At 42.7% G+C, this 15985-nt stretch overlaps 1 protein-coding gene across 2 annotated transcripts in view; it reads right to left on the reverse strand.

Moving 5' to 3' along the window:
• Positions 1 to 2701: 2701 nt before the first annotated feature.
• LOC145256269 (uncharacterized) overlaps positions 2702 to 15985 on the reverse strand; it is a 98419-nt gene continuing 85135 nt past the window's right edge. For both annotated transcript variants that reach the window (XM_080114945.1, XM_080114944.1), the window contains one exon: positions 2702 to 12124. In XM_080114945.1, the coding sequence (XP_079971071.1) occupies positions 10595 to 11302 (708 nt within the window). In that variant the 5' untranslated portion in view covers positions 11303 to 12124 and the 3' untranslated portion in view covers positions 2702 to 10594. The remainder of the gene's footprint in view (positions 12125 to 15985) is intronic.

The raw sequence follows: 15985 nt of genomic DNA on the forward strand, positions 1-15985 counted from the left end.
GTGCATTCAGCTACTCTTATAGTCAGTGGCAACAGACCCTCATTTGCCACTTCAACCTTGCAGACGCTATTTATCACTCTCTCATCCCCCTGAAATAATCTCAACACACACAACTCATGATCTCCACTGACATACAACGATGTACAACGGACTTTGTGACCGGCAAATTCCAAGGCCATTATTTCGGCATTTTCCTGCCTCTCACTGATTCAGCAGCATGAATCTATCTCTTGTCATATTAAACGCTACATATTCGGACTCCACTCTGTAACTGGCTACCAACTCTAACTTGGATGTTCCCAGAAGATATAGAACGGGTGGAGTAATAACTTGATAAACCTCATATTTAGTTCCTCGGTCTATCGAATCCTCTTCGATAATTCAAACACAAACACTAATGTTTTCTTCTCCAAGAGTTCAACATTCGGGTATATTATTCTACTACCCCCAAATATCTCTTGTATCCATTAACGCAGCTATGACTGACAGCCATCGATCTCCCCAACTGTCCTGCAGGCGGAGCGTTCATCAATGCTATTTTTTCCTAACCACAAGCAGAGCGAACGTGGTGCTCAGGGCCACCGAGGATCAACAATTTGTGATTCTGCCCACGTCGCATTACACAGCTCCCTCCTTCTGTCAGCTACTGCTCGCCTCCCTGCTCTCAGACCATCTCTCCTGGTCTCCATAGATGCACCAGCTTGATCACGACCATTCCCGGAACAAAGCGAGGAAAATTCCGCCCGTCAGCACACAACTATTTACAAAACGTCAATACCTTTTTGTCACAGGCTGTTTTAAACAACCAATTCAGTTTCACTAAAATTACTCCGTACCCTCATGAATAGTCAAAATAATAATAAAAACTACAGGAAGCTAGATACGCCCCCTAATTTATCGAATTCCTTTCGATATTTCAAAACACGTTCCCATAATACACTTCTCACTCTCTGTGTGACGCACACACGCTCGTGCAGACAACGACCTTAATTCCAACATCTGTCTCCTTATGGACAGCTAATAATAAAAAAAAACACAGGGAACTATCCACGCGCCCATAGCGTCCTCCCAGGCGAGGTGTTCGAATGAATCCATATCCAGGAATGCACAACGAGGTCACGCAAGGATCGGCAAACTTCAATCATTACTGATTCTTACTCACAAAATTCAACTTAATTTTCCACCAGAATTAAAATTGATTACTAAAATGCGTAATATTTAACGGCTTTGCAGGCAGCGTCCTTCAAGGAGACTCAGTTAATGCCTCGTTATTGCATGAGAAAATCTGTCTTTTTGTCATTAATATCTCCAGGTGCAAACATCATGCGCCTGGCCTGATTTACTCGCAATGAAAAATCCATCTAAAAAATAATAAATCACTTTTTCGCGCACAATTGAGTGTACCACACTTCACTCAGTGATGCTAATAATTATTTCAAATTATTTTCATTCAGTTTTGCGGCCTTTTGACCCTTATTTCACAATCAAGAAATCCTTCCTGACCGAGGAAAAATTTTAATTCCTCCAAAAGTCAATTCAATCGCCGAAATTAAGCCTCCTAATTATTCTCAATTGAACTCAACTAAAATTTGTTCAGTTTAATCCTTCCAGACTGAGGTAACAAAAAACAATTTTTCTTTCAAAAATTATTTCAACCCTCAAAATTTAATATTTCCAATTATTCTCGTTTGAATACATAAAAACACAACTCTCAACAAAAAGTTTTAAATTCTCCACAACAGCGTTCAATATCACCACATAAAAACAGATCAATCCAGCCAAAATGCTTTGTCAAAATTCACAAATAATTTTAAATAGTATTCTCGTTTAAAAAAAACAACTTTTTTTTCAACTAAATTCAATCATCGGAATTCTTCCTTTCATAATTTACATGTAACTAAAATAAAAAATCATTATCATCAAAGCTAACTCGCTCTCGACAGAACTCAACAAATAGTCACTTTAAAATAAGTGAACGAAACTGGAAAACCCCAGATACGTACCATGATCTGATTGGCTGAGTAGATTTTCCACCCCGACCTGACACGGTATATATAAGGCCAATGCCGCTCGAAATTAGACAGATTGGAGGAAGATTGGAGAGAGGTTTGCACCAACCTCAAAAGGAACCAGCTCCCAACGCCTGACCCCCTCTCCATTCCACCTCAGTACCCTCTACGAGAAAAGATTTGAGACTTTAAAAATGTGCTAAGCACTGAAGTGTACATATCTGTAAAAAGTTTATAATTTTTGTGAAATTGATTTTTAGTAGAATAGAACTCAATTGTCTTCCTTTCTTTCTGGTATATGCGACGAGCTTCATTTTTTTTCCACTTCCAGAGAATTCTACACCGAGGCGTTCAGAATTAATGTGGAGACTCCCGGACACTAGACATCACAAGCCAAAGTCCGAAGATGATCTGGGGTCAGTTGCTTGACCTCACCACGGGAGTCGGCCACAGTATTTTAAATAAGTTAGAAGGGGGATTTAACAGTATAGGACGATAGAGAATAGAATACGCTTTAGGCAATGGTTACTATATATCATGAAATTTCATTGACTACTTAATTGATCAATTAGGCTTCAATGAAAGTTACATATGTCGATCTATACAAGTAAAATAAAGAAGAAAAGATAAGAATAAAATAAGCGTATGAAACAATAAAAATATAAAACGGATAAACGTAAAAACATAAGGTAAATGAGGAAAATAGAATCTGTATGCAAGAGGTGAAAAGTAAAAAGGGATGCTGACAAGTGTTAAGTTGGTGTTGTATAGTAATAGGATAACGGGACAGGTGTTCGTACAGATAAGATATATTCTAGTAAAAGCAGAAAAATCTCACTCCAAGACAGGGCCCAAAAGAAAGTCGCCAACCTGATAGGTTCTGAACTGTCCTCTAGGCTTCAGCCTTTGTCCCATCGACGAAATGTTGCGTCCCTCTGTCTGTTCTACAAATACTTTAATGGTGAATGCTCTGACGAACTGCAAGCACATGTACCTCCTCGACGTGACTACCCCCGACAAACCTGACAAGCAACTAAGTCCCACCCCTTTACAGTAGAGATCCACGGGTGGAAGAAATCCTTTTCCTACAATAGTTTCTTCCCCAGAACTGCAAGTCTTTGGAACTCTCTTCTGGGATACTGCTTTTCAAACTGTACTGATATGCAGAAGCTCAAGTGTAATGTGAACATTCATCTTTCTACTCATCTCCCTTCATAATAGGCAATAATATCCCTTCAAAAGTTCTGCATAATCGATATGGATGCATGTCCAGGGTACATCTGTTTTAGGCCAAGGTTGCGTCCGTATGGGGGGAGATCTCGCGGCTAGTTGGCAACCTTTACATAATTTCACCATTTTCTTAATGTCCTGATCCATTCCAGGCCAGTATGTGAATCCTCTCATTAGGGCCTTCATTCTGGAAATTCCAGGATGTCCCATGTGGAATTCTTTTAGAATGTTCTTTTGTAATACTTGCAGTATTATCACTCTGTCTGCATACATCAGACTCACATCACACATAGAAAATGGCAACACTTTTAATCTTTTTCTATTCTTTCTCTCTTGTCCCACTTGATTTTTTTATCTTGTTAATATATCTATTTGTTTTCGCTGCCTCCTTTATTTCTTCAAGTGTAACAGGAAGTTCCCAAACAGTATTTATTAATATATCTGTTAGTTCATTTTCTTCTTTTAGTGCTGCTATAACAGTTTTTTCAAATTCAGTTTTACTGGGGATCAAACGCGACAAACTATTTGCATGTGCAATTTTACTTGATGCTAGGTGTTTCATTTGAAATCGTAATTGAGCAAAATAATACTCCATCTCTGTAATCTATTTGCTGTATGAGTAGGAATCCCTTTTTTTTAAACCAAAAATCGATAGTAATGGTTTATGCCCCGTTTCCAAGGCGAAAAATCTTCCATGAATGAATCTATGAAACTTTCTCACAGCATACACAATCGCCAGACCCTCTCTTTCGATCTGACTATACCTTCTTTCAGCGGGTAATAAAACCCTTGAGTCGTGAGAAATTGGTTTAGTAGATCCATTTTCCATTCTGTGTAGACGCACCGCTCCTAAACTGTATTCGCTCGCATCTGCCACTACAATTAGATCTTTTTTCAGATCGTAATGTGCTAACTCTAGATCCGATAACAAACATCTTTTAATGTTTTTGGAATGCTTCCTCACATTCTTTTGTCCGGACCCATTTTTTTTATTCTTCTTCAATAATTCAATAAGTCTCTAATTGCGTCTGTCCTATTTTCAAGCAATTATTTGTCCCAAATATTCAATCTTGTCCATACCAAAATTACATTTTCGAGAGCCACTTTAAATCGTAGTTTTCTATTTTCTCGAATACCTTACGGATATGGTTTTTATGTTCTTCAACATTTTTGGTTCTTATCCAAATGCCGTCTAAATAAGCCATTGCAAAATCCAAGCCTTCTAGCATGGCATCCATAATTTGTTGGAATAAATTTGTTGCTACTTTCAACCCAAACGGCAATCGTTTTAGGGAAAATAATCCTTTATGAGTATTCATTTTCAGGTATTTAGATAAATCTTCGTGGACTTTAACCTGCAAATATGCTTCTGATAAGTCAATTTTTGTGAAAACCTTTCCTCCATTTTATCTAGAAAATATTCCCCAGTCAATATATCCATAGTTAAATTCATCTATGAAGTGCATAGTTATGATCCTTTAAGCAATCATTCAGTCCCGTCGAAAAATCCCCCCATACCCTGATTTTTTCTTTTTCTTTTTCACATATGGCCATTAAGAGTAGTCCACTGTTTTTATTACTCCGATATTTTCGATTTGAAGGTTATTTCTATGTCTTAGTTCATAATGGATAATATCCTAGAACGAATCTCTTTATCCTTCGAGGATGTTAACCCTTGCACAAATATCAAGCATTTAAACATGTCCTTTTTTAGGTCTTTCAACTTAAATAACTCGCATTGGGCATTTACTCTCCAAGCATAGGTGATAAAGTCTTCATCATCTTGTTTCAAAATATTTAAACACCTATAACGAGTATAAAATAAGCTATCCCGTTCCCCGAAAATGTTCGATAAAATTTCTATAGTCTCTTTAAAAGAAATATCTTCGTGTTTCCTTGGGAGTATAAAATTGTTATACTTGGTATTTTCATGGGAACCCAGTTTTTGCAATAGTAAAATAATGTTTTCCTCATCCGACCAGGTATTACATCGTTTGGAAAAAATATTTTCGTATCTATAATATGCTGGAAACGTTAAGCCATTAGTTGGTTCGTATAAAAATTCTGTCAGCGATTTTGCAATTCCTTCCAGAGTGAACCGACAACCCTTTCTTTTTCTTTTTGTATCATTAATATTATTTTTAATACTTCATTTTGTTTTAACTGTTCCTTTTGTAAAAATTCCATCTGGCTTTGTTGAGCCGCCAGTGCTAATTGTATAGTTTTTGTGAACTCAGCTAATTATTCCACTTTGAAGAATTTTTTTAAACACAGTAATAAAACAAAAGGTTAACAGTACATGCAGAAAGCATTAAATAAATTCAATGAATAGTTTTTTTAAACCACAAAACATATTCTTTTGTAGACAAGGTTTTTGGAGGGGGGTACACACATAAAATTGACACCGAAAAAACAGCAGCAATATGTATACGTGCGTTCCTTTCCACCGTATTTTTTTCTTATGAAACAAAAGATATTGAAATAGACAACTTTCTTCCGTTCCGAGAAAAATTGCTTTTTTCTTCATGCAATACAAATAAATTTGAAATAAAGAACTTTTTTCTGAGAAAATTGTTCTTGTCAATGCTTCGTGAAATGTCAATTTCTCTTTTTTTCAGTAGGACCGTAACAGACTGAATTAAAAAAATAACTTACTTTTTGTGTGTGTCTAAGATTTTTTTTCAGTAGTTGATTTTTTCCATGCAGTATTTGTTCCCATTCGTTGTCCAATATCTTTTAGACTTAAAGTTTCCTTTTTGTGAATTCGAATCCTTTCACCATTTGTTATATCCTTACTTTAAATAAAAATACAGCAAGAAACACGGGGTTATGGGTGAAGAACAAAGGGGTTTATTTACAAGGGAATACATGTGACATAAGAGTTACTCGACATATTTTCTTAATCTCTTTCTGTCTTTTTTCCTTCTGCCTCAGTCACGTGAGAGGGTCAATATACACATAGTTCATTTTATCTATAAACGAATATTAGATTATTCCATTACATCACACACCTAGGCTGGGAGCACGTATTCAAATTTGGCTAATTTTCATACACCGACTTGCTACATGTATCCATCTTCTGTCAAATGCCACGCGATGCAGCTTTCTTCTATCACATCTGACCTTCACCGGTAGTTGGTGTTTAAAGTAAGCAATCAAATTCTGATCAGAAAAAGACAACACCCCCGGCCACCTTGCAGACGCGACGTCCAAATCACCATTCTCGCCACGACCAGGATCGTAATGTAGACCATTTGTATTTCCCTGTCTCACGGCGGCCTCATGTTGTCAACGACATTGGATACGGTATTCGGGTGAGGATGTTCGGGATCGATATGATCTGTCACCTCGCTGACATACAACCAGTACCGGCGGAGTTCGTGGCAATCAAAGAAAGCGTGATCAGTCGTTTCTACGGCCATTGTTTCACAACAGGGACAAGCAGGCGACTCCAAAAAACCGGAACTGCATTGTGTGTTGTATAGTGGAAGTGCATTCCGGACTAATCACCAGGCCAGAGAGAACTCCGAATTGTTCAGATGACTCGAACTCCGTATCTCTTTGCTGCCAACCCAAACACGCACATAGCGGGTCGTCGGTAGACACTCTCACTAGATCCTTGTGGAGTTCCCTACGGGTAGCAGTTACAAGATCGCTGGACCTTGGTAGTTGTTTTAGTGCGGCTCGGCACTCTTTTAGGAAGGCAGAAAGGTGACAGTAACCGCAGGGTGCGAGTGTTGATCATCTTGCATATAATGGGTTAGGAAGGCCAGCTTCTCAGCGCCTCTATGATGCTTCAATTCCGGTATTCCGAAGTCTCCCTCACATGGACATTGAAGACCTGTCTACTCACCCAGTGTCTTCCACTGTCCCAAAAGAGCGAGAGCAAGAGTTCGACAAGAGCTTTTAGGTGTTATGCAGGAAAGGGAAGTATGGCTAGTCAGTAAAGGATGAGAGGAAAGACGTACGTGGTGCACGCCTCAGCTCTACTCTTTAAGGAAAGTTTCCTAGGAAGCCACGAGTTGATCGCAGCCTCCACCTTTGACCATACCTTCGACTAATTTTTATTAAGCTTGAGACCCTGTCTGAACCACATTCCGAGGATCCAAACCGGGTCATCCGTCCAGCTGAAGGGTGCCGGGAGGTTTGCGTTGCCACTCCAAATGCCAAACCGCAGTCCAACCGACTTGCTGTGGTTTATCTTTGCTCCTGTAATTCTTTCATACCGATCGAACGCCTCTGACACGATCTCAATGTCTTGGAAGCTCGACACAAAGACTATGATCCATCGCTGAACGCGGATACCTTGGCTGCTGAGCCATCAGGTATACAATTCCGTGCAGGGCTGAATTTGCTTCCCCACGACTCAGCTTACAGAGCAGAGGCTCCAACGCAGAGGCGACAGTGGACAACCCTGATAAACCGACCAAGAGACAAGAAAGGGTTTCGAACACTTTCTGTGTACTTGCACAACCGCCGTGGGCTGTCATTACATCATGGAGATCCACTTGCAGAAGTCCGGTTTAAAACCGGCGGCCTCAAAGACAAATGCCAGGAAGCGATTGTCGACCCTATCGAAAGCTTTGGACTGATCTAAATTGATCAGCGCAGCTTCCATGCCGTCTTCTATGGCCCCCTCTAGGATCGTGCGGATCAAGTGCAAGTTGTTGTGAATCGATCTTTTCTTCACGGTTTGATCAAGCCGCCGATAACAACCTGAAGCCGATTCGATAAGATCTTGGCCAAAGTCTCCAACTCAGTTTAGCAGAGTTATAGGCCTGTAGTCATCAAATTCTTCTCCGCCCGCCATGCCCGTCCCCAGGGATGGATCCCTGAGCAAACCAATGGTTGAACACGTCCGTCAGAAGAGGCAGAAGCATGGGAAACAGTCTCAAATATAGTTCGCATGGCAGACCATCGAGTTCCGGCGATCTGTCATAGTTGATCTGCTTCAGCACAGTAAAAACTACCCGCTCCGTCACCTGGTCCTCGCAACTAGCCGATCTAGCTGCATAAAGGCAGGGGGAGTCTGCCAAATAGTCGCTAAACTCAAGAACCAATGAACGAAATGTTCTCGAAACCGCTCGCAGATCTCTCGAGTCGATTCCAGGGTGCGTCCATCTGGATGTTTCACTTTGTAAATATACTTTTCCGAGCCACACCTATAAACCTTACGACGCACGTCCGCATCAGAATTAACTGCTTCGTTGCCTATATTTCTAAGCCTAGCTCTAACTAATTGGTCTTCGTAACGCTCGCTAGTCTCGCATAGTAGAACCTGCTTAGCTAGTTCCTGATTAACCCTATCACCCTCCCCTGTAGCCCAGGCTAGTTTCTGCTCTAGCTGCTTCTTCGGCTTGGCCTTATCTAGTGCGAGGAGCTGGGCATGCTTGACGGAGAAGCTTCTGATCTTGGCTTTGAGACCTAACCACCACTTACTCCAGGTAACCGCTCCAACTAGCGCCTTTTTAATTAAATCTCTTAACTTATCTCGGAAGCCTTGTATCTCCAGAAGGGAGGTGTTTAACTTCTAGTACCCCGCTAACTTAGGCATATTTTCTAGCTTCAGCTGGGGCCATAACTAGTTTATGCTCCGTCTGGCCTAGTCAAGTGAACGTGGGACAGGATAGGAAGTCTACTTCGCCTTTCCTAACTAACATCCTGTCCAAATAGGTATTTGGATAGGAAGGAACGCTATTGGTCCACGTCCACATCTCCCTCCCGAGATGCTCGACGCGAAACCTGTCGACCAGACCGCATCTAGCCATTAGATCAGCCAGACTGGACTCAAACCTCTCCAACCCTCTAGCTTTGCTTCCTACCTTATCTATCTCGGGGTCTAAGATGGCATTCCAATCCCCCATTAGCATTACCCGCTTCCAACAATCTACAAACGCGTCAAGCTGACTGAAGAATGAGACCCTCTTACAAGTGGTGCTGGGCGCATGAATCGCGATCACCCGAAACAGCATCTTTTACGGCAACATCGGCCACGACCAGCCTGCCCTCCATATCCCTATGAACAACGTCGACCGTCACGGACAGGGTACGTTTAACCAGCAATGGCTCCCTTCCCTGCGGGCTGCCATATGTTGAGAAAACCTCAAAATCTCGGGCCAGCACGTGACAGTCCACAGAAGAAACGATATGTGTCTCCTAAATCGCAACTACATTCACACCCAGGGACAAAAGGTCGTGCCAGAGACGAGCCGCCTGGCCCAATGATCTCAAGCCTCTCGCATTCAGACTAGCCAAATTCAAAGCCATGCTACCTACCTTAGGGTGTGTCATATTCAGCTTCGAAATCAGTCAGGGAATGGACGCCGACGTTTTATGCAATGCTCAAGGTGTTCAAGTTTTCATGTCCTGGTCTTCTCTCACAATGCCAATAAAGGAAAAGTCAATTTAAGGGCTTTATAGAGTGATGGATGAACCAACACTAGGGCCCTTCCCTTGCATTGTTTTGACAGTTCATCCAGGGAACGGATATTTTTCCTAATAAGTTCAATTCCAAGAACAGCCAGCAGCCTCCACCATTGTCCACAGGTGGGTCTTGCAGGCCTTTGGAAGCCTGACAAAAGTTTTAGGAGTGGGGCTCCAGGAAATTAGAGGGGCCATTAACGTCTTTTTCTCCTATCTGTTGGTAGTCCAGCAGAGGTTTTAGATTTTTTCTCTGCCGGTGATGTAAATCCATTGCCACAGACAGGTCCTCCCTCGTTTCAAGTAGGAAGGTCCCTGTTGGGGTAAGTCCGTGAGTGGGAGAAGCTAAAGGGTCTCTCTCCCTCCCAGGTTCAATTTTTTCTTTTTGAGGTGGTGGCTCAGTTTGCATTTGTGTGGGGACAGGTGTTTGTGTGGTGTTTGGTGTTGCTATTGATGCTGGTGCAGTGTCTGGTGTTGGTGAAATGTCTGGTGTTGGTGCACTGTTTGTTGTTGGTGCGGCATGTGGTTTAGGGATGAAAGTGGATCATGTTTTTGTTAGGGGTGTATGCTCAATGGGGGTGGGGGCAACCTTATCTTCCCCTTTCATTCTTTTCTTTTTTTATTTCGAATGAACCAGAGAGTGAGGTTAAGTTCTTCTCTCTCTTGCTGGCAGATTCATCCTCAGAGGAGCAGTCTTTTCTCCGCTTGGTCCCTGTCTCAATTAGTATGAGGACTGTTGGTTGTTGCTGCTCCTCTAGTTGCTGCCCCTGTTGTTGATTTTGCTGCAGCTCTGGCTGCTGCGGCGGTTGTTGTTGCTCCTGCTGCTCTGGCTGTTGCTCTTGTTGTTGCTGTTTCGTCAGCTTTGGTTGTTGCTGTTTTTGCTGCTGCAGCAGTTGTTGTTGAAGCTGTTTCTGTGGCTTCGGCTGCAGCAGCTGTTATTGTTGCTGCAACTGCTTCGGCTGCTGCACCTGCTGCTGTGTCTGTTGCTGCTGCTGCTCTTCCTGTCGTTGCACCTGCTGCTGCTGATGTTGTTGCTGCTGTTGTCGTTGTGGCTGCAACTGTTGCTGCTGCTCCTCTTGAGAAGGTGGTGAGATTGAGGTAGAGATAGATGTGGTCTTCCACTTACGCCCCGCCACCATACTCCACTGATCCTTTGTTGATTCTTTAGTTAGACCCTCGACCACCAACGTCATGTTAGCTTCCTTGAAGGATATTGTTGACGGTATACCTAGGAACCCCTCTCTTTTTACCTGCATTGCTACTGTATAGCTTCCCAGGTGGACACCGTTTTTGGAGCGCACTGGGTCCATCCGCTCCACCTCTCCAAAATTACTGAGGAAGGCTCCGAGCAGTTCTGAGCGTAGGTCAGCACGAGCATTAAATAGTTGTACCCGGGTTCTTCTCCTATCTTGGTACTCTGGCAGTAGCTTGACTCCTGTGCATTTCAGCTCTGTACGTGAGAACTTTTCTTCTTCATCCTTGTTGGGAAGCAATATGTCCCATATCGCGAAATTCCTCTGGTGTATATACTTGGCAGGTATATTCAGTTTCTGGAGGAGCTCAATCATTTTGTCTTTTTTCATCGCCTTGAGCCGATTTTCCCTGATGTCCGAAGTGACAAAGGACAAGACGTTGTCCTCCATCGCCTCCCAGTCCTCAGGTATTGGCTTGAGGACGTTCCCCTCAATATATTCCTTTTATTTGGTGAGGTACAAGTCTTTATATTCCTGTGGGGAGAGTCTTTTTTCGGTAGTTTTACCCCATGTGGATCCTTCTAATGTGTTGGGCAAAGGGTCTTTTTGGGAGTTGGATGATCGTTCCTCTGTCTTTGAGGTGTTTTGCAAGATGGCTTTCCCTTTAGGGGTTGATTCTCCCGTGCTTTCCTTGGTTATGCCCAGTACTGCTCCCTTATTTGGGGAGCTTCCCTTTGGGAGAGCATTCTCCTTTATTGTGTCTCTTCAGATAGCTACCTCCTTGCCGGCGTTCATTTCTGGGCGGTAATGCCTCTTCTTTTTCGGGGAAGCTTCCCTCGTGGGGAGCTTCTCCCCGGTAATGTCTTTTGAGGCCGCTGCCCTTGGTTTGGAGGATCCCGTGGGTGTGCCTCCTCAGTTTTGTAATTTGCTCCTTCTTTGGGGAGCTGTCCGCGTGGGGAGCATCTCCCCACGCACAATCTTTTGGGGCTGCTGTCCCTGCTCCCATGTTATCTAGGCGGTACGCCCCTTCGTTTTTTTAAGTGTTGCTCCCCTATTTGGGGAGTCGTCCTTTAGGGGAGTTATCATTTCCTTGCTGAGGGTTGTGTCCTTTTTCTCTCTTTCCGTATCTGTAGTTTCCATGGTCAGTCAAGGGGTGTGGTAAAAATCTGAAAAATTTCACTGACATGGAGACGGTGTTGAAAGTGGGGAGTCTCGTTTGGGGTCCAAAACAGTAACATGCCCAGCTCATGAATTGAACATTATTTACAATTTCTGAAAAATATAAAACAAAAGAAAAAGCAAAAATTATGTACAAACTTAGGTATTTTTTTTTTAAACAAACAGAAAACAAAAGGATGAGACATTGGGAGTGGGACAGACGCTAAGATACATCAAAAAATAAAGAAAATATAAACAGCTAAAAAAAGTGCCTATGGCGCGGGTTAGTAAGGGCCCTCTCTACCTACTTCTAAGTGTAGAACGCCCGCTGTTTTCCGACACGAGTCAAAAACAAGCAGATTGTTCCCTAGTGTAGAGTGGAGGACATAAGGGTAATGTTTCAAAAAACAAATTAGGAAATATATAGGAAAGTAGTGGAATGAACGTATAAGGCCGGGGACAAAACAAAGCCTGGAATGAGCATCTTTGGAAGCTCTCCTAGTACCGATAAAAAAGTAAAACTGAGACAGTATAAACTTTCATACTCACCTTAGTCTAAAGCCTTATAAAGTTTTCCACTCGAAGTTGTTTTACCCTTACTAGAATCTTCGGGACTGCGTTCCGTAGAACCTGGTACCGCATGCGCCATGCCTAGGGCAGGAACACAAACTTACTTGCACAAGCTACTGATGTTCACCCATCTATCGAAATCCCTGTGTTGCAATCTGTTCCAATCGCATATGATTTGTTACTGTAAGTTGGTGCTTAACATAAGCAACCAGATCCCGATCGGAAACAGATCCCACTCCATGGACTACGTTAAGACATGTAGTCCACGTCACTAACCTAGGTACTGTTAGGATCGCTAGAAACATTATTTGTTTCTCCGTGGTCTCTATGAAATCGACTGCAGAAGAAAAATGCGTGGTCTCTTTTATTATCAGCGCAGACAGAAGGGAAGCTTGTCTTCGTTTCCTCCATCCCTGGCGAGTTAGTCGTAGAGTGGCAGAGCATACCGGACAAGCCTCCATGTTATTGAAAACTCTGAATTGTTTTAATAGCTTTGGCCAGGCGCCCAATTTTTCTGCAAGCGGACCGCCTCTGCCAACATGCGTAGCTGCTTAACCAGCGGATCTTTTGCGGTACTCACCACTAAGTCCCAATATAGTTTCTTCCTAGACCAGGCAAGGTCACTAGACTCTGGCAATACCTTAAGGGGAACCCAGCATTCGGCGAAGAAAAGCAAGTGGTTCGGTATGAGTTGAAGAAAGGAGCACTCGATCACAGGAACCCATGGAGAATCTTTGAGTAATGTTCTACTCAGGAAAGCCAATCTTTCAGCGTGCCAATGACACTCCAGGTTGGACATTCCCAAGCCTCCCTCACTAAGACTTTGCATAAGACCTGTCTACGGACAAACGTTTTTCCCCTCTTCCAAATTAGCGAAAAGAGGAGTCGCTCAAAGACCTTAAGCGGTATGCAGGCAGAGGTAGTACAGACAAACAGTAAATTATCCATGAAAACAAGAAAGAGGCGCACGTTTTCGCGTAACCCTTCAAAGACAATTTCATCCAAATCCAAGTCCCCAGAGACGATTTTAACGTAGCCTGTACCTCCGACGAATTCTTTTCCAGCTGGAGACCGGGTCCAAACCATATTCTGAGAATCTGAACCGGACCATCCGACCAACTGAAATCACCTGGAAATGTAAGAACCCCCGACTGGACTCCCAACCGCAGACCAACGGATTTGCTATGATTGAAAACGGCCCATGTAAAGTTTTCATACTCAGCGAGTGCTTGAATCACCGCTTTAATATCTTCAAGGCTGTACACACACAGAGATATTATCGGTGTACGCAGACACCCTGGCACATTTTCCGCCGCCTCGTCCCTTAACTTGCAACGGAAGGGCTCCAACGCCAGGACATAAAGCAGAGGTGACAGCGGCCAACATTCACTCACCGACCGACAGACCCCGAATGATTACGAGAGCCTACAATTTATCTGCACTGCTACCGTCAGTCTGAGATACAGAACAGAGACCCACTTGCGCAAGTCAAGAAAAACCCGGCGGTCTCTATAACAGCCTCTCAGAAACCATGGGCAACCCTATCGAAAGCTTTGGACTGATCCAAATTGATCAGCATGGCTTCTGTGTCGTTTTTCAACCTCTCTAAGATTGTCTGCACCAAGTGCAAGTTGTTTTAAATTGATCTCCCCTTCACAGCGTAGTTCTGATCCGGTTCGATCAAATCGGTGATAACAACTTGCAGTCGTTTTGCAAGAACGCGGAACAAAATTTTCCACTGTGTTTAGCAGTGTGATGGGCCTATAATCGTCAAAGTCCTCCCCACCATGCCGCCTTTTTCTTCAGTAATGTAACTACTCCTTTAGTAACCTGCCCAGGGATGGATCTCTGAACAAACCAGTGGTTAAACACATCCTTCAGAAGAAGAACAAACATGGATGGAAGCCGCAAAAGCTGCTTCAACGTAGTAATAGTCTCACGCTCCCTAACCATCCCATCACAGCTAGCCGCTCGGGCTGCAGTAAGGCAAGACGAACCAGCTAAATAACTGCCAAACTCCTGGCCGCAGAGTCTGGGTAGTTTGGTGAAGCGCGCCTCCAAATGCTCAGGAAACTCTTTGTGAATCTCGCCAGTCGACACGAGAATACGTCCTTCCAGGTTTTTCATTTTCCAAATGTATATCTGCGGTGTAAGGCGACCTTACGCTCATTCACATTAACATTCACAACTTCGGTAGAGACTGTTTAACGTAGCCCTAACTACTTGGTCTTTATATCGCTCGCAAGCCAAGCGATTGAGGTCTCCCGTTTCTAACATTATCTCTTGGGGATTTCTCCCAGCCACAGCCCAGGTCAGCCTATCTTCTACGTGGTTTTGGCTCGAACCCTATTTAGAGCAAGGCTTTGGCTATATTGGATATAAAAGCACCTAATTGTCTAATCCACCAACTACTCCCAATAACCGCCCCCCACGTCAGCTGGTCCTGGAGGTCGACCATCTACAGTAAGGAGGCGTTCATCTTCCAGTACTCAGCCATTCTAGGCTTGTCGCTTAACTTCCAACAGGCCATAACGAGTTTATGGTCCGAATGACCTAGCCAGTGGAACGTGGGACAAGATAAAAAAATCTATGTCGCCTCTTCTAAGTAACATTCTGTCCAAGTAGGTACTCGAACAGACGCTCGGTAGCACCCCAGACACTTGTTCTCAACTTCCGTCGCGTTAAAATAGATGAAAGAAAAATATTTTTACAATACAAATATATGGGGGGGGGGGTCCAAAGAGTACCTTTTAGCATTTATTATTTAAATAAAATTTCGGGCATATGATTCGGTGGCTCGCACATAATCAACGCATTAAATTAGTCTGTATTTCGGCAATGCTTTCTTCCAAGTAAAAATACTCTTACAGGGTAAAATCGCACGAACAAGATGTCCAGTGGATAACTCCAATTCATGAAATTATTCATTTATCAAATTTTTCTATTAGTAAACTGATCGTATCATGTTCAGTTTGCAAACACTGCTCGGGTGTCAGTCTCTTCATAATGAATTGCCAAACCAAGCTGAGCATAAAATAACCTATAGTTACCAATCTGCAATTAGTTAAAATAGAGTTGTCAATTTAAACTTCGCTCCTTCTAAGAAACACTGTATTAAATTAAACTATGAAGGAGACTATGAATAAGACTTAAAATTGACGTGATGGAGGCATTAGGAATGTGATTTGAAAGAGGTCACAATCGAAAAAAGGCCAAGAAACACTTGTACACAACTAGTGTCCCAAATTAATTGCTTACCCTACGAAGGCAAAGTTAGACATAAGATCAGTTTTTAATGTCAGGAAAGTCCGGTTTCCTCCAGATATGCCATCGATTTTCCAAACAGCATTTGAAAACTACTTAATAATTCAGAATTAAAGTTTAATCAAACAAAATGTACACCAT

Source organism: Euprymna scolopes, chromosome 32, assembly GCF_053919585.1.
Source record: "Euprymna scolopes isolate OS-2025 chromosome 32, ASM5391958v1, whole genome shotgun sequence".
Lineage (NCBI taxonomy): Eukaryota > Metazoa > Mollusca > Cephalopoda > Sepiida > Sepiolidae > Euprymna > Euprymna scolopes.